The sequence below is a fragment of the Phyllostomus discolor genome, chromosome 7 (assembly GCF_004126475.2).
Source record: "Phyllostomus discolor isolate MPI-MPIP mPhyDis1 chromosome 7, mPhyDis1.pri.v3, whole genome shotgun sequence".
NCBI lineage: Eukaryota > Metazoa > Chordata > Mammalia > Chiroptera > Phyllostomidae > Phyllostomus > Phyllostomus discolor.
In genome coordinates, this window is record NC_040909.2 from 74,676,392 (window position 1) to 74,702,485 (window position 26,094).

Sequence of the window (26,094 nt, forward strand, 5' to 3'; positions counted from 1 at the left end):
TTGAAGACAACATTTGCCAGACTAGACCCAATTTTCTTCTTTCAGGTGCTAACCAAAGTTTACCTGTCTGGATCTCTTACCTGTTCCCACTCCTCAGAAATTCCAGTAGTGATCATATTTCCCTCCTGTTGACTATAAAGTCCAGTGTCTCTGGTCTCAACTGTGTCATCCCCAAATGACCTCTAGCTCACAATCTTTCTCACAAAATAATCAACTGCTTCTCAATTCATGTTACATGCTGGGCATGGTGCCAAGTACTATGGACATAAAAATGGGTAAGTAGTCTCTGCCTTTAAAGGTTCAAATCCCAGATATGCCACTACGCTAGCTGTATGATCTTGTTAAAGAGACTGAGGAGAAGTGGCTAGTACGGTTGTAAAAGGAAACACAGGTCATAAGAGGTCAAATATAGGGTTAAGACAGATTTCGCAGCATTTTTAAACTGGTAGAATGACTGTGTCAAGAGGGAAATGATGACATCTGTGCACAAGTAAGGATCTGCTCTCAGGAGCATGGGCAGTAGTGCAGGAGCACAGAGGCAAGGAGGTTCACAGATGAGTGAATGGAAGTTCTCTCCTGATAGCTCCTATATACTCAAGGAAATAAGGAGGAAGGCAGTAAGCTAAGAGTAACAGGTTGGGTAAAGGCACTAGTGAGCTGAACTAAAAAGAGAAGATGCATAATAGTCACCCAGGAAAGTGGAGTGAGAACAAGTTGGGTTGTTGGAATGATTCAATGAGATATTAGATGAAAAGTGCTCAGCATAATGTCCTGTACATAGTGAACATGTAAAAAATCTAGTTATTGTCATCCAGAGAAGGAATCTGCTTTTTGCTGACTATATTTAATGAGAAATCAAAATTAAAAATTAGAGGGTTGTTTGATGAGCTTAGAACTAGAGAAAAGGCAGTAAGTCTTAGGAAATTTCTTTGAAACTATTATTGACTAATGATTTATCCTTCACTTAAGTAACTACTCTTTGTAAAGAATTTTTTTTTAATCCTAGCATCAAGACTCAGTCTTGAAATCCTAAGTATTTATCATAACGCAGTTTCTTTTTTTTTTAAGATTTTATTTATTTATTTTTTAGAGAAGTAAGGGAAGGAGATAGAGTGAGAGAGAGAAACATCAATGTGCGGTTGCTGGGGATCATGGCCTGCAACCCAGGCATGTACCCTGACTGGGAATTGAACCTGCAACACTTTGGTTTGCAGCCTGCACTCAGTCCACTGAGCTACGCCAGCCAGGGATAATGCAGTTTCTTAAGATTATGACTGATATGGCTTACACAGGTGGATTTTCTAAAAAAGATAATTTCTGGCAAGATTGTCTTCTATGCCAAACATAAATTTAATTCTGTGGTGCCTACAATATCAGAATTTGGCATTTCATCTTTATCTGTTAAGTGTGGGTTTATCTTACTTGGGAGTGATACTAAATATTAAGTAGTGGTGGTCTTTTCTTAAAAATTCATGAGGAACAAAATACAAAATTCATGGTAGTTTTTTTCTGAAAAGTTCATGAGGAACAAAAAGAGCAAATGTAATGAAAGGAAGTGGAGCCTGTGAATTTAAAAAAAAGATGTAATGAAAAACATAAGTTAAATTAAATTCAACCCAAGGCAAAAAAGGTGATTAATTATTGTCAGCCTATCTCATTTATTAAAAAGAAATAAAGATTCCACTTCTTTCTCAAACTGAATTGAGTCAAACTATTTCATGTGGAATATAGGAGGAGGGAGTCTTCCTATTCTACTGGTATAAATGCTCCAAGATGTGTTGGCGTCATAAGTCAGGAACTCAACATTACAAGGTATTTTCCTCTGTGAAAGTACTATCTTCTCCTAAATTATATGTAACTAAACCATGATGTATCAACTAAGTTCAAGTTTTTTAAAAAATTCCATTAAGTTTATGTATATAAGCTTTGGAGCTTAGTTATATAGAAAATAGAAAATTTAGTTCTATTTTCTAGCTTGAGATCAGTGTAAAACAAAGATCCTTTGTTTATTTACAAAACAGAAATAATATCACCAATCTACTATTTCAGGTATTTGTAAGGTTTACAAATAATATTAAATATTTAGAGTACATAGTAGGACCTCACTAGATGAAACCCATTTGACAATTAAAGGTATTGGGTTGGCCAAAAAGTCTATGTTTTTTTCCATAAAATAAAAGACACATTTTCCATTTTCACCAATAACTTTATTGATTTGGATATTTTGAGTATGTTGGCTATCTCCCACATGGCAGAATGTTGATTATTTTCCACTAATGTCTTGATTTGATTGCTGTCAACTTCAACTGGTCTACCCAACCATGAGGCATCATCCATCAAGAAATCTCCAGCAAAACTTCACAAACCACTTTGACATGTTTGATCAATCACAGTACCTTCTCCATACTCTGCACAAATCTTCTTTTGCATTTTAGTTGTGTTTTTACCTTTCTTGAAATAATAATGCACAATATGCCAAAATGTTGCTTATTTCTTCTATCTTCAATATTAAAATGGCTACACACAAACTCACTAATGTTGATAAGTTTTCTTAAATGCATGCTGATATGATAACTGTCACAATACAATCTAACAAAATTGTTTTGAATGAATTTAAAGACAACTAAGAACTGCTGGAGCCATCTTATAGAAAAAAAATGAACTTTTGGCCAACCCAATATTTATAAGTGCTCATCACAAAACAAGAAAAAAAGAGCTCATCAAATTTTTGTCTGAGATGACTTTTTCTCCTGTTTCCCATTTCTTAAGTCATTAACCACACTTGGAATGGGTGACTAGAAGATATAAAGGTACAGGTAATAATTAAATCATTTGCAATCGAAATTCAGATCCAAGCACAAGCATCTCCATGTAAGTTTATGTAGTTACCCCTGAGGAACTACATAATGCATTGTGATAATGCATACATACATATACATATCAATAGTGTATTTTATATAGTAATATAAAACATGAAATAACATGAAATATGCCCATTCTCCTGTATCTGTAATGCTTTCTTTTTTTTCTTCTTCCTGTTTCCTCCCATCCCTTCTGAATCTGGGCTCTCCTTTCTCTCTAAATTTTTAGCAGGAAAACTCAGCTTTTGCAATACATATGTTTTGCCAAGTTCTAACTCTAGTCAACTACCTTTTTTCCAGAACTACATGGCTGCTTTCAACTACCTGTTTGGCATCTCTGTGGATGTCTTGATGGCACCTGAAACTGAATATACTCAAAGCTGAATTCATCTTGTTATTCCCTGAAACTAGCAAAAGAGAATCTTAGGTCTAAAACTAGAAATGAGCTGGTTTTGACTCTTCCTGTTTTGATAACCTATGTCCGTCCAGTCAGTTGATCTTAGGTGATTCCCCTTGACGTCCTGTTTGTAACTTTCCACCAGAGATTCTTACCTCAATTTTTATAAGCATCTCCTCACTGGTTTCCCTGCCCTTGGGCTCCTCCCATCACAATCTAGCCTAGTAACTATACCTGGATGAATCCTAAATTATAAAAGCAATAATCTATTTTCATTCTCAAAATCTGCCATTGTGAAAATGAGGAAATATAAACTCATGCTTTGATCTAAGGCTCTCTACCAGATCTCATCTGGTTATCTCAAGCCCTACCTCCTCGAGGTTGCAGAAATGAATGCCCCCTCAAAGCCAGCCCTAGCTTGCACATGCAACTTTCTCTGGCCCACACAATGGCTTTATAAATTTTGAATTAGCTGCTTATTTCAAATTAGTTGCTAACATTTACACATTGAAAGTTTTCACATACAAATCTGGAGTCTAGCTTCTCATACAAAGTTGGAATATCTGGCAATGCTGGCCTTCATTCACAGGTGGCATGGAGGGCTGAGGCTGACTGGTGAGTGCCCTAGGTCCCTGCAGCCTTCATCTCACTGAGTCACTAATGTGGTCCTTGGCTTGGTGCCTGTAGGCATGTGACTTCTGCCACTCACCCTCTACTACCCAGTGTTCCAACCATGTTAGTCACTCCCAAATGCACAGGGTACTTCAGCTATGTTATTTCATCTTTCTAGAAATGCCCTCTTCCTCCATCTTTCCTGCCTTTAAGTTTCATTTCAAACACCGTATCTTCCATGAAGCTTTCCCAGTGGATGCTACCCGCCCTGTTCTGGAACCTCTGTGACACTCTGTGCCTCTCCTGTGGCATGGATCCCACTCTCCCTGGATCACAGCCTCAGGTGGCCTGGATTTCTCCTGGTTCCTCAGATAGGTGCACTGACACACACTTCTCCCCCACCCCTCAGGCTTTATAGAGAAGCAGAGTACTCCTGAGCTTGACTTTCCTCCTCTTTACAGAAAAGGAGTAGGTGTCTCCCCATCCCCTTACCCCTCAGGGATCTGCCTGTCTACACAGTGGAGAATCTTGTCTGCTTGGCCATGGAAGCCCTGACTCAGCAGGTAAGCCTGAGCTTGTCATCACTGCCTGGGTTTGTGCACTGGCCCAGTTCTGAAGTTCACTGTCAGGAGGTGGCCACACATCTAAGCCAGGGTTTTCGTTCCAGGTTCTATCAGAAAGCAGAGCTAATATTTTCATCTTCATTTGCTTGAATACTTACATCACACCTATTTCAAACTCAAGCGGGGAAGAGGAGGGGTTTCAATTGGCCATTTTCTATCCCCAATGAGAAGAGCTAACTCTTTTTTTAAATCTTCTGTGGCTCCCAGGGAAGGTCATTGTACGAGCGGGCACTCAAAAAACATTCTTCAAGTTGAGTCAAAAAAATATAATTAACATGCACAAAATTAATGAAATATAATTTTTCTTATGTTTATGTCTACATAAATGATAACTTAAATGCTTATTTGTAATGCTAACAAAACAAATTATTCTGTATGTAACATAAAATATTTATTTCCTATTTACATTTCTATTATTCCAGGTATCATTCCATATCATATCAGGTACCCAAAGAAAGAAAAAGAAAGGAAGAAAGTATAAGCCTTAAAAGCCAGTGAAGAAAGGATCACACAGCATGAGTTACCAGCAGTCTCGCAGCTCTCGTTTCCTACCCTTTTTTGACTTTCTGGTTGTTTCGTGACAAATGGTATCATATTCTAATAGTGCCATTTTGGAAAGTCTCTGTAAGTATTGAGATGATGCTCCAATGAGAGGATTGCTGAATCCAAAACCTGTGAGGAAAAAAATCATCTACTAAAATGAAAATAATCACAATGATGATCTCTAAATATAATGCAAGCAAAATGTCTATTTCTCAACTGACCACCAAATACTATGAGTTCTTTGAAGTAGAAATGTCACTACTTAATTTTTAATGACTGTAATAAGCCATCTAAAAATGCTTAACTAAAAAACCTGCAATGCTTACATTTAATTATATAAAACTAATTCTGTACCTGTAGCATGCTTCAAAAACAAGTATGACTATGGAATTTATCCTCTATAAATAATTATTAAAGATTAGGTCAGATGGAGCATAGATAAATACAGTCCACCTCCTCACACAACCACAGCAAAAATTGCAATGACTACAAAACAAATATCACAACAGAAAATCGAGCTGTATGGAAGTCCCATAACCAAGGAATTAACCACATTCATCCAGATGGGTAGGAGGTATGGAAACACAGAATGGGTGGTCCCACATTCACACGTAATGGATAAAAATTGGAAGGGATACCTCAGGAGAAGGGATCCCAGCCCTATAGCAGACCTTCCAGCCCAGGGGTCTAGTACCAAGAAGGTAAATCCCAATAACTTCTGGCTGTAAAAACCAGTGTGGGTTGGAGTAGCGGAAGAAACTGCAGGATTCTCAGGATTCTCAGAGTCCTTTAAGGAGCTTCTTAAAGGGCCTGCAAGAGACTTATAACTTATGCAGACTCACTCCCTCTGGGCTTCAGCACCAGGGAAATAGCTAGAAGGGCACCAGTGGCATATGGGGAGAAAGTGAAGTGACTGGAAACAGGGTGAGTACCAGGAAACAGCTTCCTACTGGACAAAACTCCAGAGGCTAGGCAGCTGCATTGTCCTCTCTCTGAGTCCTCCCCCATAAAGAGCCACAGAGCAGTGACATAGGTTGCCCTGCCCTGGCGATTACCTAATGTCCTGCCCCGGCGATTACCTAATGTCCTGCCCCATACAACTTACCAGTGCTCTTGTCTACAATATGCTGTGCTACTGAGACAGGGAGTCAAAGCAGCTCTACCTAATACACAGAAACAAACACAGTGAGGCTGGTAAAATGAAGAGACAAAGAAATATGACCCAAATAAAAGACCAGAACAAAACTCGAGAGAAAGAACTAAATGAAACAGAGATAAGAAATCTATCAGATGCAGAATTCAAAACACTGGTTATTAGGATGCTCAAGGAACTCTTTGGGTACTTCAACAGCATAAAGAAAACCCAGCAAAATGAAGGTTACACTAAGTGAAATAAACAAAAATTTACAGGGAGTGGATGAAGCTGAGAATCAAATCAATGATTTGGAACATAAGGAAGAAAAAAGCACTCAATAAGAACAGCAAGAAGAAAAAAGAATCCAAAAAACAACAATAGGCTAAGCATCCTCTGGGGTATCTTCAAACATACCAACATGTGAACCATAGGGGTGCTGAAGGAGAAGAGAGGGAGTAACAAATAGAAAACTTATTTGAAAAATAATGAATGAGAACTTCCCTAGCTTGGTGAAAGAAATAGATTTACGAGTTTAGGAATCACAGAGAGTCCCAAACAAGTTGGACTCAAAGAGGACCAACTACACCAAGACACATCACAATAAAAATGCCAAAGGTTAAAGATGAAGAGTGAATCTTAAAAGCAGCAAAAGAAAATCAGATAGTTACCTACAAAGGAGTTCTCATAAGACTGTCGGCTGATTTCTCTAAAGAAACTTTGCAGGCAATAAAGGACTGGCAAGAAGTATTCAAAGTGATGAAAAACAAGGACCTACATCCAGGATTACTCTATCCAGAAAAGCTGTCATTTAGAATGAAAGGGTAGATAAAGAGCTTCCCAGACACAGTAAAGTTAAAGGAGTTCATCATTGCCAAGGCCTTATTATATGAAATGTTAAAGGGACTTATTTAATCACAAGAAGAAAATCAAAACTATGAACATTAAAATGGCAATAAATTCACAACTATCAACAATTGAATCTAAAAACAAACTAAGCAAACAAGCAGAACAGAAATAGAATCATAGATATGGAGATCATTTGGATGGATATCAGTTGGGAGGAGAAGGGGGAGAATAGGGGAAAAGGTACAGGGATTAAGAAGTTCAAATTGGTAAGTACAAAATAGACAGGAGGATTTTAAGAACAGTTTGAGAAAAGTAGTAGACAAAGAACTTATATTTATGACCCATGGACATGAACTAAGGTGTAAATTGTTGGAGGGAATTGGGGTTCCTGGGGGGAGGGGCACAAAGGGGGAAAAATTGGTACAACTGTAATAGCATAATCAATAAAATATAATTTTTAAAAATGTCCAAGATGCTTGGGGGTTGTATGTTTGTTTGTTTGTTTTTATTTGAGTGTGTAACATAAGTGGGAAGTTCAGGGAGAGAGAGTAGAGGGCAAGAATATGATCAGCATTCCTGTTCTTACCACTACAATGGACTTGATCTTAGAAAAATCCTCTAGCTACAAATGAACTAGATTCTAGGTATTAAGCAATATTCAAAAAACTTCAAAGAATTGTTATCATACAGACCAATAAAATTTAGTTGAAGTTACTAACACTAAGACAAATTAAAATTCTGAAATATTTAGATATTTATAAACATTTTATATTATTCATCAATCAAAAAAAACAAATCATAATAAACATTTAATTGGATGATAAAGAAAATACTATAAAACTTGTGTGGTGAAGCAAAAGAGAAATTTTAGGGTATAAACCTCTCTATGGTTATAAAATTCTAAAATGCTGTGTTAGAAAAGGTAGCTGAAAATTAATAACCTAGGTATAAGATATACATTAGGAAAGGGATAAACTCAAAGAACATGGGAGAAAAAAGATAATACAAAAAAGAGGAGAATGTGGTAATTTCCAGGGTACAAGGGGGCTACATGGTAGTAGAAAAAAATACAATAAAGATTAAATAAAAAATTTTTAAAAAGAAAAGAGTAGAAATCAATGAGGCAGAAAACAAACTTACAGTAATATTTTTAAAAAGAATTCTTCACTGAAAAGACTAATAAAAATGAAAAGTCTCTGGTGAGATTAATCAAGAAAACAAGGCAGAAGGAACAAATAAATAATGTTAGAAGAGGAACAGAAGTACAGATAGTGCACAGACTAAACTTTAGGCCAATAAAATTGAAAACAGACAAAATTCAAAAAATTCTTGAAAATATAACTTACCAATATTGATTGAAGAATTAGAATACCTTAAGAGTCCTAAAATTAAAATGACTGAGTCAATATCAAAAGACTCCTCCAAAGAAAACAAGTGACCCAAATGATGTGCCTGTAAGGCTCAAGTTCACCTTCAGTCTTTGAGAGATTACATTTTCTCCGGCAGGCCAGGCAATCCCTCGAATCCAGTCAAGTCTGGGCTGTTTTAAAGATAGTCTCTACCTGGGATGCCTTTACAGTGTGTGGCCCTTCAGGAGTTTTAACCTGGAGCCTATGTGTTTACTAAGGGCTTCCTGGGTAGGCTTTAAACTCCCCTGCTGTCCCCCCAGTAAATGCTATGTTACTGAAACCTCTGCTCAGTTCTTTTGTCTCCAAAAAGCTGTTTTAGCCAGCAGACATGCCACTTAGGAATAGGCACCTGGGGGGAAACTGCACACAGAATTTAAGGTTCACTTCTCTGTGGTTATCTCAGCCTCTCGAGTTCTATTGGAAATGATAGCTCTCGACATCTTAAAGCAGTTGCTTTTTAATGCTTTCATTATTTTTATATGAATACTAGATATATATTACTTTTACATTATTTGTTATAAAATATATTTTATTATATTCTTTCATAATTAGCTCTTGTGCTACTTCTCAGTGGTAAAGTAGTCTAATAAAAGCTATTCCATCACAGATACAGGTGGAAGGTCAATGCGCCAATTTTTAAAAAGGTCTAACTACTGAAATAGATGACAGTTACCTAATGATCCTTTAAAAATGTAAATCAGCTCACATTAAAATCATTCTTTTGTTAAAATTATTCAAGGGCTCCTCATGTCAATCAGAGTTAGATACAATGTCCCTTTCAAGAGCCTACAGGGTTGGATGTCACCTCTCTTACCTTGACACTCGGCTCCTGATTTTTTCCAACAGGTCAGATATCATCCTGCCTTGGGATCTTCTCTGGGTGCAAGAGAATAACTGTTTTCTAGGAGTTTAACTCCCTCACCTCTTTCAAGTCTTGGCTCAAATATTGCCCTCCCCCATTAAACCTGTCCTGACCTCAGATCTCCTGATCTCTTTTCTCCTGTTCTATTTTGTTGTTTCTATTATGCTTTCACCTTCTGATGTGCTGGGGAATGGTCTTCTTTATTATGGTTAATGTTGGTTGGCTATCTTCTCTCACTAGAACCTAAGCTCCACAAAGGCAGGGACTTTCGTTTTGTTGTGGGATGTAGCCTAAAGCCTAACACCTAGAACAATGCCTGGCATAGAGCAGATATTCAATTCACATTTGGTAAATGAGTGAATGAACTGCCCACTTGCATGACTGGAGGAAAATCAGCAAGTATTTACTGAGCACTCAACATGTTACAGAAACTGGTATAGGCACTGCAAGGTGTAAAGGTGAGTAAGACATAGCACCCAGTCCTAAGAGTCATAAATCTGGCCTATTGGAAAACAGGCACGCTAATGTTCATCTGGGCCAAGATGCAAAATGAATGCCTTTTACTTAAATTATCATTTATATTTTTATTTAATGCTGCCTGTTGATCACAGAAGTTTATAGTATATAAACATTCAGAGAAAGGACATATCCAAGGAGAAGTTCATGAACATTCAACCTTATGAATATCCAGAGAATAAACTTGCAAAGCTCCTAACAAGTCAACTCTGACTGCTGCCAATAATGTCACAAAGATCTTCCTTGGTGATTTTAGTGTTTGGGTTTCTTTGGAGGTGCTCTGACTTCCATTAGTCCATAAGTGCAAAATCATGGAAGTGATGAAGATAATTCTGAATATCATACAAATAAGTGAAGTTTAAAAAATCTTAAACTGGTAAAAAAAATAATTGTTACACATAGGTAAGAGAGGAAATAGTTGACAGTATTAAGGAGAAATAGTAGAATAACATATAATGCTAAAGATGTTATACTTAATTCTGTGGCTCTCAACTGAGAGTGATTTTGCCACTCTTAAGGAACTTTGACAATGTCTAGAGACCTTTTTTGATGACCACACTTAGGGGCTATTAGTGTCATCTAGTGAATAATGGTCAGGGATGCTGCTAAACATCTTTCAATGCACAGGACAGACCCCATAACAAAGAATTATCTGGTCCAAAGTGCTGTAATTATTGAAAAACCCCAGCTTATATAATAATCAACAAAAGACAAGAAAGTAGAAAACTTAAGACTACATGAGTCAAGTATCTTTCCCATTAACTTTGGATAAGATTACTTCAGGAAATGAATAGGAACTTATTGAAGAACTTAAATGCTACACAAATACATATGTTACATGCCACAGATGTTCCCTTGGTATAAAGCCCCCAGTGATCTGTAACACATGAAAGTTAGGGATGAAATAGTAAGTCTAGATGTCAGAGCTGCCAAGAAATTCTCCATCATTTTGTAGACATCATTCAAAGCATAATTACCTGGCTCAACAGATTTTTTTCAGTGTTTTTCTGAAAAACAAAATTCTGACCAAACCAACAGAAATGTAGAAGTGAGAATGCTTGAATTTAAAGCTTCAAAGAGCAAACTCATACTCCAAATAGATGAAAATACACTTTGGTGTTATAAACCATCTTAGTCACCAAGGACTTAGAATAAATCAATTTTAATAATAGTTTTTTAAAACACAAATTGTTGATATATAGATAAGTTTCTGAAGTTGGATATTATAGATACACAGGATTCAGGAAAAAATTAATTATAAAATAAGACCAGAAAGGCAAATAGGTGAAGATGGTAAAGGGTTCAATGCCAAGCTAAGGAGTTCATGCTTTAGTCTGTGGGTAATGAGGCATTGTGTTTGAAGAAGGAAGTAATGTGACTAGAGGGCAAAATTTTAGGCTTTTGCTGAAGTGTTGAATGATTTCAAAGGTCAGAAATCCCAAGTCAGACTAGTTTGCAAGCTACTGCAATGGCCCACATAGAGATGAGGAGAGCCTACCCCAGGGTCTTGAAATAATAAAGATATATATATATATATATATATATATATATATATATATATATATATATATATAAAACAACATCCACTAAATTTATAAAATAAAGCTTCTTCAAAGAAGCATTAACAAAACAAAGACAATTAAATCAGTGGAGAGAAAGGACGTTGTTTTAAAAAGTGAGTATTCAGCATGAACATGTAGTAGGAGAAAAACATGAGCCCACTTTACCTTTCTCGCTCTCTTGAAGTGGTATAGCAGTACAGATCTCCTTAGTCTTCTTTATCCTGAAATTACACATTTTTGTAAAGTCACTTCTCCATAAATCCAGGGCATATCAATTTTTCAAAATTCATTAAGAGTCAAGAAGCATGCTTTCAGTGAAACTTACTTATTGAGGGGCATCATGTGGAAATTAAATAAGCATTAAAGAAACAAAACTCCTTCCATCATAACTAATCTAATCAGAAACTAATACAAACCAACTTAATATCTGTGTTTACTAATAAATTTTTCCAGTGAATGAGTACTATGTCTAACTTTTCCCATCTTTATCTCAATTTATCTTTATCCTAACTCTCACTAATCATGACTGAGGGAATGCTAAAAGGAAGAGCATCAAGATTAGATTAACAGGGTATCTGGATATGCCAGCTAACCAACTCACTCATTTGTACACTTTTCACCTATTCATCACCAATATCTGAATTTTGACTTTATTAACTTTTGTTCCTTCTGGAATAAACCTAGAAGTAGGTTATTAGAGGAACCACATCATGATTGAATCTGCTGTAGGTGAGATGATCCATAAGAATTTTAAATTTCTTGTAACTACATTAAACTTCAGAAGTCAGTCCAAACATTCAAATACTCTTCATCTCCAGAATTACTATTATTAGTAATATTACCAGAGAGTATCTTGAGAATCACTGAAAATTTTTTATTATCATTAAACAAATTTTTAAAAAACATTATACTTTTATCATCATTTTAAAATCAAATATTTACATATGTGGGGAGAGGGTAAAGGGTTGTAAATAAAAGAAACAAAAATGAGCACTTCCCTGGTTTGCCAACACCGTTCCTTCACAGAGCGGGGGGCAATATGCAGAGGAGGATAAAATACTTGCAGGCAACTCAACATGTTCTCATCAGAATGGCTAAAATAGAGAAATTCATTTCAAAGACAAGCAAGAGAAATAACATTTATGTTTGCCACACATTCATTAACATATGGCATTTAACCTCACTCTTCTGCTTTGTATATGAAGAACACTTGTCAAAACATAATTATATTGGGTTGGCCAAAAAGTTCATTTGGTTATTTCCACAAGATGACTCTAGTAGCACTTAGTTGTCTTTAACTTCATTCTAAACAATTTTGTTAGATTGTATTGTGATAGCTATCATATCAGCATGTACTTAAGAAAAGCTTATCGGGGTTCTGGCCAAGATGGGAGCGTAGGTAGAAACCCTTTGCTTCCTTGCACAACCAAAAGGAGAATAACAACCAATCAAAAATCAATAAACAGACTTCAGGCCAAGATGGAAGCATAGGTAGACACACTGTGCCTCCTTGCACAACCAAAAGAAAGACAACAACAATTTAAAAACAAAAATCAACCAGAACTTAAAGAAAATCAAACTGTATGGAAATCCAACAACCAAGAAGTTAAAAAAGACATACTCATCCAGACCGGTAGAATGGGCGAAGACAGGCACATGGGGAAGACTCAGGGCAAAGGCAGTGGCAGGAGAACTAGGGCAGGCAAGGTGGCAGCTGGTAGACGCAGTGCCAGATTGTGGAGCAGGTTGTGCAAAGCTGCAGCTGGCCAGCAAGGCTTCAGTGGTGGCTGATGGAGCAGGCGGCCCCACACTCGTGTACAGAAAAACCAGGAGGAACAATTTGGGAGTGAGACAGACCGAGAAATCCAGAACTTTATTGCAAGGAAATAAAGCCTCAATCCACTGATTGAAAATACTTGTGGGGGTTGAGACAGCAGTGGGAGAAATTCCTAGCCTCACAGGAGAGTTCATTGGAGACACCCACAGGGTCCTAGAACATACACAAGCCAACCCACCAAGGAATCAGCACCAGAAGGGCCAAATTTGCTTGTGGAAAGTGGGGGAAGTGACTGAAAGCCAGTGGAAAGCAGAGCAAGTGCTATTGTTCCCTCTCGGATCCCTTCCCCACATACAGCACCACAATGTAGTGACGGGGGTTACCCCTCCCAGGTGAATACTTAAGGATGTGTCCCTCACTATGTAACAGGTGTATCAAGACAAAACAAATGGCCCAAACAAAAGAACAAATCAAAGCACCAGAAAAAATACAACTAAGCAATGAAGAGATAGCCAACCTATCAGATGCACGGTTTCAAAACACTGGTAATCAGGATGCTCTCAGAATTGGTTGAATTTGGTCACAAATTAGAAGAAAAAATGAAGGCTATGCTAAGTGAAATAAAGGAAACTGTACAGGGAACCAATAGTGATGGGCAGGAAACTGGGACTCAGCTCAATGGTGTGGACCAGAAGGAAGAAAGTAACATCCAACCAGAAAAGAATGAGGAAACAAGAATTCAAAAAAGTGTGGAGGGCCTTAGGAATCTCCAGGAGATCTTTAAACATTCCAGAATCAGAATTATAGGGGTGCCAGAAGGAGAAAAGGAAGAGCAACAAATGGAAAATTTATTTGAACAAATGATAAAGGAGAACTTCCCCAATCTGGCAAAGGAAATTGACTTCCAGGAAGTCCAGGAAGTTCAGAGAGTCCCAAAGAAGTTGGACCCAAAAAGGAACACACCAAGGTACTTCATCATTAAATTACCCACGATTAAATGTAAAGAGAAAATCCAAAAAGAAGCAAGAGGAAGGGAGAGCGTTACCTACAAAGAAGTACCCATAAGGCTATCAGCTGATTTCTCAAAACAAACCTTGCAGGCAAGAAGGGGCTGGAAAGAAGTATTCCAAGTCATGAAAGGCAAGGATCTACATCCAAAACTGCTCTATCCAGCAAAGCTTTCATTTAGAATGGAAGGGCAGATAAAGTGCTTCTCAGATAAGGTCAAGTTAAAGGAGTTCATCATCACCAAGCCATTATTATATGAAATGTTAAAGGAACTTATCTAAGAAAAGGAGATCAAAACTATCAACAGTAAAATGACAACAAACTCACAACTATTAACAAATGAAAGTAAAAGAAAAGAAAAACAACTAAAACAAAAACTAAGCAAACAACCAGAACAGGAACAGAATCAGAGAAATGAACATCACATGGTTGGATTTCAGGGGGGAGTGGGAAGGGAGGAATGGGGGGGAAATATACAGGGAGAAGAAGCATAATTAGTAAGCATAAAATAGACGGGGAGAAATAAAAAATGGTATAGGAAACAAAGGACTCAAATAACTTACATGTAGAACCCATGGACATGAACTAAGAGGGGGGAATGCTGGAGGGTTGGGGGGCAGGGTGAAGGGGGGATAAAGGGAGAAAAAATTGGGAAAACTCTAATAGCATAATCAATAAAAATACTTAAAAAATAAAAAGTGAAAAAAGCTGACAGGTCAAGATGGCAACATAGACAGACATGGCTCACCTCTTCACACAACCGCATCAAAATTGCAACTAAAATATAGAACAACCATCACTCAAAACCATCAGAAATTGAGTTGAATGGAAGTCTGACAACTATGGAATTAAAGAAACCACATCTATTCAGACTGGTAGGAGAGGCTCAGATGTGGAATGGGCTGATCCCACACCCACATGTGGTGGATAAAAATTTGGGAGTGATATCATGGGCATGAGGAGTCCCAGCCCCATACCAAGCCCCCCAGCTCAGGGTTCCAGTGCTAGGAAGATAAATCCCTACAACTTCTGGCTGCAAAATCCAGTGGGGATTAAGTTGGTGGAAGAAACTTCTGGATCCGGAAGCAGTTCCTCTTAAAGAACCCACACATGGACTCACCTATTCACACTAACTTCCTCTGAGCTCCAGTACTAGGGTAGCAGCTTGAAGGGCACTGGGAGAAACTGAAGTATCTAGCAATCAAGGTGAGCACATGCCATTGTCCCTTTTCTAGATCCTCCCCGAACAGAGCCACAGATTCAGTAAGGTGGTTCCATATCTGAGACTCCATCAACCTGGCTAATACTGTTTGACCCGATCAGAGATCCCTAGGGATTCCACTGCACCCATCTTACAGGCCCACCCAAGATGCTTTTCCATATGAATAACTTGTCTTGGATCATGCTGCACAACTTCCTAAATCCTCTCAAACAAGCAACAGCTGGTCTCAGTGAGCCCCAGGACCAGCACTAGAAGAAGCCAGCCTAGATTCACAGCTTTTCTTTGACTGGGAAACTCCAAGCCCAGCACAAATAACAGCCATCTCAGATTGCTTTATAGCTCCGGCAGGGTGGCCCCAGGCAAAACACAGGTTGGGGATGACGTTGGCCTGCACCACTCCAGAAGCCCCAGGGCCAGTGCCCCCAGTGGATAGCTACAGATCATGTAGAAGCACCACCAACCTGTCCTTGCATAGCTGATCCTCCATGAAGGGCAGAGATCAGTGGTAAGTGGTCACAGCCAATCCTTGCAGCTGACTGGCCTGGGTAAATCCCGTTCATTGATCTGCCAACAGCAATCAAGGCTCATCAATGAAAGGAGAGTGTACTTAGCACACTTCAGATACCCAGCTTGGTTAATAGGGGAGGCTGTGTCTCTACCTAATACATAGAAACAAACACAGTGAGGCTGTGAAAACAAGGAGACAAAGAAATGTGGCCCAAATGAAGCAATAGATCAAAACTCCAGAAAAAGAGCTAAACAAAATGGAGATAAGCAATCTATTAGATGCAGAGTTCAAACACTGGTTATAAGGGTATTCAAGGAGCTTAGTGAGAACCTCAGCAGCATAAAAAAGATCCAGCCAGAAACAAAGGATACACTAATTGAAATAAAGAACAATTTACAGACAACCAACAGTAGAGTGGATGAAGCCAAGAATCAAATCAATGATTTGGAACATAAGGAAGCAAAAAACAACCAATCAGAACAACAAGAAGAATAAAGAATTTTTAAAAAATGAGAATAACACAAACAGTCTCTGGAACAACTTCAAGTGGACCAATATTCACCTCATAGGGGTGCCAGAAGATAAAGAGAAAGAGCAAGAAATTTGAAATCTATTTGAAAAACATCATGGAAGAAAACTTCCCTAATTTGGTGAAGGAAATAGAAAGGCACGTCCAGGAAGCACAAAGTCTCCCAAACAAGATGGATGTAAAGGGGCCCACTCCAAGACACATCATAATTAAAGTATCAATGATTAAAGATAAAGAGAGAACCTTAAAAGCAGCAAGAGAAAAGAAGTTAGCTACCTACAAAGGAGTGCCCATAGGACTGTCAGCTGATTTCTCAAAAGAAACTTTGCAGGCTAGAAGGGATTGGCAAGAAATATTCAAAGTAATAAAAAGCAGGGACCTACAGCCAAGATTGCTCTACCCAGCAAAGCTATCATTTAGAGTCAAAAGGAAGATAAAAAGCTTCCCAAACAAGAAAAAACTAAAGGAGTTCATCATCACCAAAACTTTATTATAAGAAATGTCAAAGGGACTTATTTAAGAAAAAGAAAATCAAAACTATGGACATTGAATTTGCAAAAAGTACAAATCTATCAACAATTGAATATAAAAGAACTAAGCAAACAAGAACAGAGACAGAATCATGGATATGGAGAGTATTTTGATGGTTGCCAGATGGGAGAGTGTATAAGGAGGAATGGGTGAAGAGGTGAGGGGATTAAGAAATACAAATAGGTAGTTACAGAATAGCCATAGGGATGTAAAGTGAAGTATAGGAAAAGAAGTAGTCAAAGAAATTATATGCATGACCCATGGACCTGAACAATGGTGTGGGCTTTGCCTCTGGTAGTAAGGGGTGCTAGATGGAGGGGAGCAAAAGGGAAAAAATCAGGACAACTGTAATAGCATAATCAATAAAATATAATAAAAAAATTTTTAAATATCAAAATTGGTGAATTTTTGTCTAGCCATTTTAATATTGAAGATGGAAAAAATAAGCAACAATTTTGGTATATCGTGCTTTATTTTATCAAGAAAGGTAAAAATGTAACTGAAATTAAAAATAGATTTTTGCAGTGTATCATGAAGGTGCTGTGACTGACTGAACATGTCAAAAGTAGTTTGTGAGGTTTCATGCTGGAGATTTCTTGCTGGATGATGCTCCAAGGTTGGGCAGAACAGTTGAAATTGATACTGACAAATCAAGACATTAATTGAGAACAATCAACATTCTACCATGCAGGAGACAGCCAACATACTCAAAATATCCAAGTCAATAAAGTTATTGGTGTAAATGAAAAATACATCTTTTATTTTATGGAAAAAAACTAAACAAACTTTGTCAACCCAATATATTCAAATTATCCTGAAGTAAATTCACGCTCAAGTCGATGTGAAATGTTGGTGAATCAGTTTAAAGATTTTATTTATTTATTTTTAGAGAGAGGTGAAGGGAGGGAGAAAGAGAGGAAGATAAATATTGATATGTGAGAGACACATTGATTGGTTGCCTCTCACACACCCCCAAATGGGGACCTGGCCATGGTCCTTGCTGGTGGCCCTGATGGGAATTTGAACCTGTGACCTTTCAGTTCTCAGGCCAGCACACAATCCACTGAGCCACACCAGCCAGGGCTGATGAATCATTATACAAACATCCAAACTGCAAATGAAAAAACAAACCAACTGAAATAGAATGAAAACAGTAGGAAGCAACATAAAGATTGAAAATTTAGAGGCAGAGTGGACTAGTCCAAGGGGTGCTTTCTGGGCTTCCTGTTTCTTTTAACATGATTATACACTCTAAAAGAAGGCTAAGAAGACTGCTCTGTACCAAGACAAGTCCATTGTCACAGACAATCATCCACATTATTTTTTTTTAAGATTTTATTTATTTATTTTTAGAGAGGGAACAGAGGGAGATAGAGAGAGAGACAGAGAGAAACATCAATGTGCGTTTGCTGGGGGTCATGGCCTGCAACCCAGGCAGGTACCCTGACTGGGAATCGAACCTGTGACACTTTGGTTCGCAGCCCACGCTCAATCCACTGAGCTACGCCAGCCAGGGCAATCATCCACATTCTTAATCCTTTCCCTATCAAGGGCTGTGACTTTTAGATACATGACAGGAGCAAGCTATCATGGATCCAGATGTCTTGGTGATAGAAACACAGTCCTTGAGTAGGTTCTATACTTGGCTTCCAGTGGGCCCTCTTCTTTCTACAACCTTCCCAATCTGTCTCCTTTACTTTTACCATCAGCTCTACTAGCAGCTCTTTCTCACCAACTGTGATTCTTATTTCACTGTAATCTCACTTCAGAAAAAGCAATTTTGCTTTGTATAATTTTAGATCTTGGAAATCTGTCCTCAGATAATATTTAAAATGATGGAAAAGACTTTATGTGTGCTATTGTTCATTGCAATGTTATTTATAAAAGTGAAAAAGTCCAGCAATAGGAAATTTAAATAAACTATGTTATTAAACACAGTTTAAAGAAACTATGGAACAAACTGAACTAAGAAGCAAAATAGAGACAGACTCATAAACAGAGAGCAGGCTGACAGCTGGTGGGGATTTAGGGGGTGGAGGGATGGAGCCAAAAAGAAAAAGGACTCATGGACATGGACAACAGTGTGGTGACTGAGGGGGTGGAGGTGGAAGAGAGTATAAGGCAGATAAATGGTAATGCAAAAAAATACAATAAAAAGTTTAGAAAAAAAACTGTGGACCCATCAGTGAAATATATTTATATTTATTTATTCAGTTACTTGACAGTAACTGAAGATTATGTAGTGAGATAAATATATCTCACTATGTGTGTATATAAAACAGACAGAATAAAAATTTGTAAGTACACTAAAATCACAACTAAAATAAAAATATATTAAGAAGGATAAAAGAAAATACTAAAAAATAAAAATGAATATGTTAGGATAGGTAAATTTTCTCTTTTCCTCAAATCTTCTGCAAAGGTCTTATTTAGGTAAGAACTAATTACAACTTTTCATTTTTAGTGTGTTCTAGTTTTCTATTTATATTATCTGGATTTATTTCAAGAACAATTAACAAGAACAATAATACTAGTGGAAAACTCAAGAAATAGATTCTCAAATTCTGGTACATGTATGCTATGTATAACTGAATGACTTTAAAGGTCATTACATGAAAATATAAGTCGTCCCCTGAAGAGAGCTGCAAATCAGACTACTATAAATGCATCATCTTTTTTTTTAAGATTTATTTTATTTTTTTTTTAGAGAGGGAAGGGTGGGAGAGAGAGAGAGAGAGAGAAACATCAATGTGCAGTTGCTGGGGGCCGTGGCCTGCAACCCAGGCGTGTGCCCAGGCTGGGAATCGAACCTGAGATGCTTTGGTTCACAGCCCGCGCTCAATCCACTGAGCAATGCCAGCCAGGGCATCATCTTTTTTTCAGGCTGGCCATTCAATACCTGATGAATAAATAAATAAACCAAAGCAGAAACCAAACAGAATAGAAGACTGTCTTACTAATATATACATACATGCCTTTGAAGAAAGGGCTTTTTTTTTAACAGTATGTCAGTCTGATTTACAGTTGGAAAGGTATTTATAATAACATTTTTAAATGTCAGTATTCTGGCTGACAAACTCATTTCTGTCATGCAGGGTCTTTATTAGGCTGCCATCTCATTCAGAATCTCCCCTCACAGCACTTCAAACAAGAAATGAAACACAAGGTTCTGTATTAAGGATAATGAAACCTTTTAATATTGCAGAGTTCATTTATTTTTATTGTTGAAAATCCAATATTCTCATGAGCAATCTATATTAGGGCAATAAAGATTTTCTCAAAGAAAGTTCTTAAATACTTTCTGGCAATGTTACTTAAAAACTGAGAAAAGCACCTACTTGTCAAGCTGAAAAAAATCATTAACTTAAATTTACAAAATTAAACCTTTTGTGGAAAAAAATAATAAACAGAAAAGAATTGGATTCACTGGCCAGAAAGACCTCTACAAGCAGAAGTATTACCACAAATATATATTCAATTCAGGAGATCTAAACAGACATAATGTACCTGACTGGAGGCATCTGGGTATCAGCACGCAGCCGTCTGCTACGAAACTCTGGTGGAGATGAACTCATACTTTTTTGGCAACTTTGCAATCCTGGCAAATATGGCATTTTGACATGTTCTTTGAGTTCTTCTAGACCAAATGTTCTGGTGTATTCTAATTAAAAGGAGTATCATAACCATCTTCATTATTTATTGGTTAAGTGTATCTATCGTCTTTTCCTACATACTATAATGCATAATAAAATATACTAAATCAATCATTAAGTAAAAAAAATTAAGCTACTGTACTTTACCTAGCACCTCTCCCAAGAAAATACCTTGAATTCCTGCAGGGAAAGTGATTAAGTTGCAGCTTAAGACAAAATAAGGAAAAAAGGACAGCTTCATAAATCTCCTGGTTTTCTGCCTTCGTGATTTGATATAACTAGAATTCTTGGAATATTACATATATTCATATTGAAAAGAGCTTAAAAGCACTTTCAAGAGTCTTATGTTATCTGCTACTTTAAATCTTTCCACCTTCCTGATTTTATGTAAACAATCAAGATGTATAAATACATGATCCTCTGAGCTGGCAATGAGATAAAAGTATTCTGTTTTCAAGCACTGATTTTAACTATATCCTACAAAATTCCACACCAAATCTATAAACAACAACATTGAAGGATCAAGATTTCTTCTTCTACTGACCTCACATATTATTGGACAAAGAGATTACCAAATCATTTTAAAATTTTTCCAAAATGAAGGACACAAAAGGAAAAAATAAAAACAAATTAAGAGATTAAATGTTTGGTTGATCATTAAGCTAAACACAGAGAATTGTTTTTAAAGATTTCTCTAGTAAGCAAGTCTAGCCCAGCAATAAAAAAAAAGTATTTAATGGGACTGGAATGATATTAAATACTCAAAATGTTATTTTGTAACCTTTGATTTTTTTTCAAAAACAAAACAAGTTTCTCTTGATCAAAAATATATACAGATTCTCTTTTTAGCAATTAAATTTGGGGGTAAGGGACAGATAAACTGGTGTCTTCTGAGTACCTTTAATGGGAATCTAGTGAAGAAGTTGAAAAACTCCAGCAAGGCAAACACATTCAAAACCAGAAGCGATGAAATACTTAGGGAGTTCAAATTTTGCTATTTTTAAGAATTATATCTCCATCAATAAAGCTAATGGCAGAATTCAGTATTAAAAATACTATAATTTGAAACTAAGGGCAAAAAGCTATAAATACACTCCTTTACACATCAAAAGTTCTCGAATTAGTCTTTTTTGAGTAACTATAGGATATAAGTCTCTTTCAGAGGAAAGGAAGGGAGACAATCCTGGTTAGAATTATTAATACAAAAAGGTGCTGTTAAAGATTTGGGGTTTTCTGGGGGTGTTGTTTTCAAGTAAACTTTTTATTTTTTTCTTTTTAATTGACTTTATTGAGGTGACATTGATTAATAAAATTATACAGGTACAATTTTATAATACATTACCCATATATTGTACAGGGTATTCACCACCCAAAGTCAAGTCTCCTTCTAGCAATGTTTATCCCTGCTCTAGCCTCTTCTACCTCCCCTGACCCCTTTTCCCTAGATTTGAGTTTTTTTAAATATAAAAACCAACTTCAGGTATTTGAAAACAAACACTATTCATGAAAAGTAGTATGATCCAACAGAAAAAGTACTGCATTAATATCAAATAAACCATATTACAAAATATCAAGAAGTAGTTCTTTAAAATTCATTTCTATTGAGTTAGAGAATTACATTAAATAAATTAATTTTAATTTGCTTCCATTTTTTCCTTAAAATGAAGATATTATTCTTACTTAAATGTTACAAAAATTATAAATATTTCTTATTGCTTTAAAAATATACATGTAAATTCAAATTCATTATTTCTGTATTTTCTTAAGTAAAATTGAAGTTACCATTTCTCAACTTCTGTGTTTCTAAAACTGCTTTCCTCCAACTACTCTCAAAAAGAAAATAATTGTCAAGGGAATTTTTGGTGACACTGGAAGTCTCGACTTTGATTTCAGGAGATAGCACAGGCATTTTTCCTTCTTTCAACAGCAATGATGAAAGTGAGATGCTGATCCAGATTTGGGACACAAAATTCAAAGAAAAAGAAAAGTTATTTCAGAGACAGATATGTTTTCTAATTTGTTTTCTATAGACCTAAATGAAAAGTTTACTTATATATGTAAATATAGATTCCTCCTGGTTTTAAAGCAAGAGACCTTTCAGAATATAGCTAAAATATGCAGCAAGAATTTTTTTCTTTTGTATATTTTAATGAATTCATTAAAATTCCAGGTTATAGACATTTGGCAATATAAAAATAATTAAGTTCAACAGCAAGTTATCATGTACAAGACAAGAAAATGCTTAGGATTCTCTCAAAAATATTATCATTATACACCAACTGGCATTTATCTCTGGGATGCATTAAATACACAAAGATTAATTAATGTGCTACACCACATAACAGAATGAAAGATAAAAATAATCATGTGACCCTCTCAACAGGTAAAGAAAGCATTCAATAAAGTTCACCCTTTCACGATAAAAAATAGTTTCAACAAACTAAGAATAGAGAGAAATTATCTTAACATAGTAAAAGCTATATATGAAAAGCCCAGAGCTAACATCATACTCAATGGTGAAAAATCCAAAGCTCCTCCCCTAAAATCAGGAACAAAGTAATGATGCCCGCTCCTGTCTCTTCTATTCTACATAGTACTGCAAGTCCTAGATAGAGAAATTAGGAAAGAAAGGGAATAAAAAGCATCCAGAATGGATAGGAAGAAGCAAAATTGCAGCTGTTTATAGAGGACATGATCTTAAATACATAGAATGCCCTAGACTCCAACAAATAAAAAGAAAACATTAGAACTAATAAAGGAAGTGAGTGGAGTTGCAGGATACAAAATCAACAAACCGAAATCCCTTGTATTTTTATGCATTAACAATAAACTATCTAAAAAGGAAAGTAGGAAAGCAATCCAATTTACAATAGCATCACTTTAATAAAATACTTAGGAATAAATTTAACTAAGGGAGTGAAAGACTTACACATTGAAAAACTACAAAACATTAATGAAAGAAATTAAAGAAGAAACAAACAAATGGAAAGACATTCAATGTTCACAGACTGAAAAACTTAATATTGTCAAAATAGCCATACTACCCAAAATGATCTACAGATTCACTGTCATCTTTACCGAAATCCCTGTGGTATTTTTTTAAAGAAATAGTAGAAAATAAAAGTAAAAAATTCATATGGAACCACAAAGAACCCCAGATAGCCAAAACAATTTTGAGAAAGATCAAATCTGGAGGTATGAAACTTCCTGATTTCAAAATACATTACAAACTCTGAGTAATCAAAACAACATAATACTGTCATAAAGACAAACATACAAGTCAACAGAACAGTACACAGGCTAGAAATAAATCTACATATATATAGTCAAATGATCTTTGACAAGGGTGCCAGGAGTACACAATAGGGAAAGGATAGTCTCTTCAACAAATAGTGTTGAGAAAACTAGATGTCCACATGCAAAAGAATGAAATTGAACCCTTTCTTACACGATGCACAAAAATAAACTGAAAATGGACTAAAGCCTTAAGCCTGAGACCTGAAACTATAAAACTCCTAGAGGTAAACACAGGGGAAAGCTTCACGACATTGGTTTTGGCCATGATGTTATACTATAACACCAAAAGCACAGGAAACAAATGCAAAATTAGGCAAGTAGAATACATCAAACTAAAGACTTTTTGCACAGCAAAGGAAAAGAAACAAAGAGTGAAAAGGTAATCTACAAATGGGAGAAAATATTTGCAAATCATATATCTGATAAGGGGCTAATATCCAAAATACATCAGGAACTCTTATAACTCCCTAGTTCAAAAAACAAACAAACAAATAACATTATTTTTTAAATTGGTTAAGTAGTGGAACAGCCATTTCTCCCGAGAATATACACAAATGGCCAATGGGCATATAAAAAGACGTTCAACATCACTAACAATCAGGAAAATTCCAATCAAAACCACAATGTGGTATCAACTCACATCTGTAAGGATGGCTATTATTAAAAATTTTTGAAAAACACAACAGCATCGGGGAGCATATAGAGAAATGGAACCCTTGTGCACTACTGATGGAAATGCAAAACAGTGTAGCCAGTATGGAAAACAATATGGAGGTTTCTGAAAAAATTAAAACTAGAACTGCCATACAATCCAGCAATTCTACTTCTGTGTATTTATCCAAAAGAATTGAAATCACTGTCTCATAGAGATATTAGTACTCCCATGTTCACTGCAGCAATATTCACAATAGCCAAGATGTGGAGAAAACCTAAATATCTATCAATAGATGAAGGAATTACAAAACTGAGGTAAAGATATACAAGGGAATATTATTCAGCCATAAAAAGAAGGAAATCCTGAAATATACAATGTGCATGGGCCATAAGGGCATTACGTTAAGTGAGATAAGACTGTTACAGAAAGACAAATACTACATGATTCTATTTATATGAGTTCTCTAAAACAAACTCCTAAAAGCATAGACTGATGGTTGTGAGAGGCTGGTGCAGGTGGTGGGTGGGATGGGGAGTTGCTAATTGGTGGGTATGAAGTTTCAGTGAAGTAAGATGAATACATTTTAGGGATCTACAGTGTGACATTTTTCCTACAGACAGCAATACCATATTGTACACTTAAAAGTCTTACATTAAGATCAATCTTATGTTGTGTTCTTAGCACGATAAAATTTAAAAAATTTAAATTATCACCATTATAAAATGCATTTGTGTCAGAAGAAAAAGATAATTTCTATGCTCCGCGGAAAAATAAACACATCCTCAGGATGTAGGAGACCATTCTGCATGGTGTGGGCCTAGTTCCCATTGGGAGATGCACAGGACCCACACCCATGGAAAGGTTCTCCTGTGGGGAGTCAGGCCTGCAATGTACCTAGGTTGCTATGAGTCTTGCTTTTTGCTAAAACTCCCTCACCCTGATTTTTAGCAAACATTTACTGCAAAGTAATTTCCTAAAATCCATGCTAAACCTTCCAAGGATGAGTGTAACCAGTTCAACCACTTTTGCCTTTTCACTTGCAAATATCCCTCTTCTGTGATGTAATTAGCAGCATTGGCTCCTTTGTTTTCTGTAAAAGGTAACCACCTAAAGCAAACCTGTGCATAGTAAATGAGGACCATCATGTAATGGGCAGAGAAGCCTAGTAAAGGCCTATCATGGTGGGAGCCAAGGCTTTTGCTCCCCTTGACAGAAAAGCCATGCTGTCCCTTTTCCTCCACTAGATTCAGTAGTCTGTGTGAATGTCTCATTTCATCCATAATGACTCAGACACTGCGGGCCGATGTCTGCATCATCAGGATAGCCATTACTTTTATCCTAAGCATGGACACAGACAAATAATCACATATCAGCTTATTTACTACATACTCAATTCAATCATAAGTATTAAGTATTTATTTTTTGCAAGGCATTACTAAACTCTGAGGAGGGTATGACTATAAGCAAGGCTTATATTCATTTTTTCCAATCTTCACAACAAACAGATTACAGATACCCAGATTTTCCTGTGCTCATTCATTCATACAA

The 26,094-nt window shown here is 36.5% G+C and overlaps 1 protein-coding gene across 1 annotated transcript in view; it reads right to left on the reverse strand.

Moving 5' to 3' along the window:
- Positions 1-2,741: 2,741 nt before the first annotated feature.
- C7H8orf89 (chromosome 7 C8orf89 homolog) overlaps positions 2,742-26,094 on the reverse strand; it is a 33,387-nt gene continuing 10,034 nt past the window's right edge. Inside the window, exons 2-6 of the mRNA XM_036031024.1 lie at positions 22,377-22,540; positions 20,449-20,602; positions 12,365-12,460; positions 11,532-11,587; positions 2,742-5,165 (exon numbers count right to left, since the gene is read on the reverse strand). Of these exons, the coding sequence (XP_035886917.1) occupies positions 5,014-5,165; positions 11,532-11,587; positions 12,365-12,460; positions 20,449-20,602; positions 22,377-22,503 (585 nt within the window). The 5' untranslated portion in view covers positions 22,504-22,540 and the 3' untranslated portion in view covers positions 2,742-5,013. The remainder of the gene's footprint in view (positions 5,166-11,531; positions 11,588-12,364; positions 12,461-20,448; positions 20,603-22,376; positions 22,541-26,094) is intronic.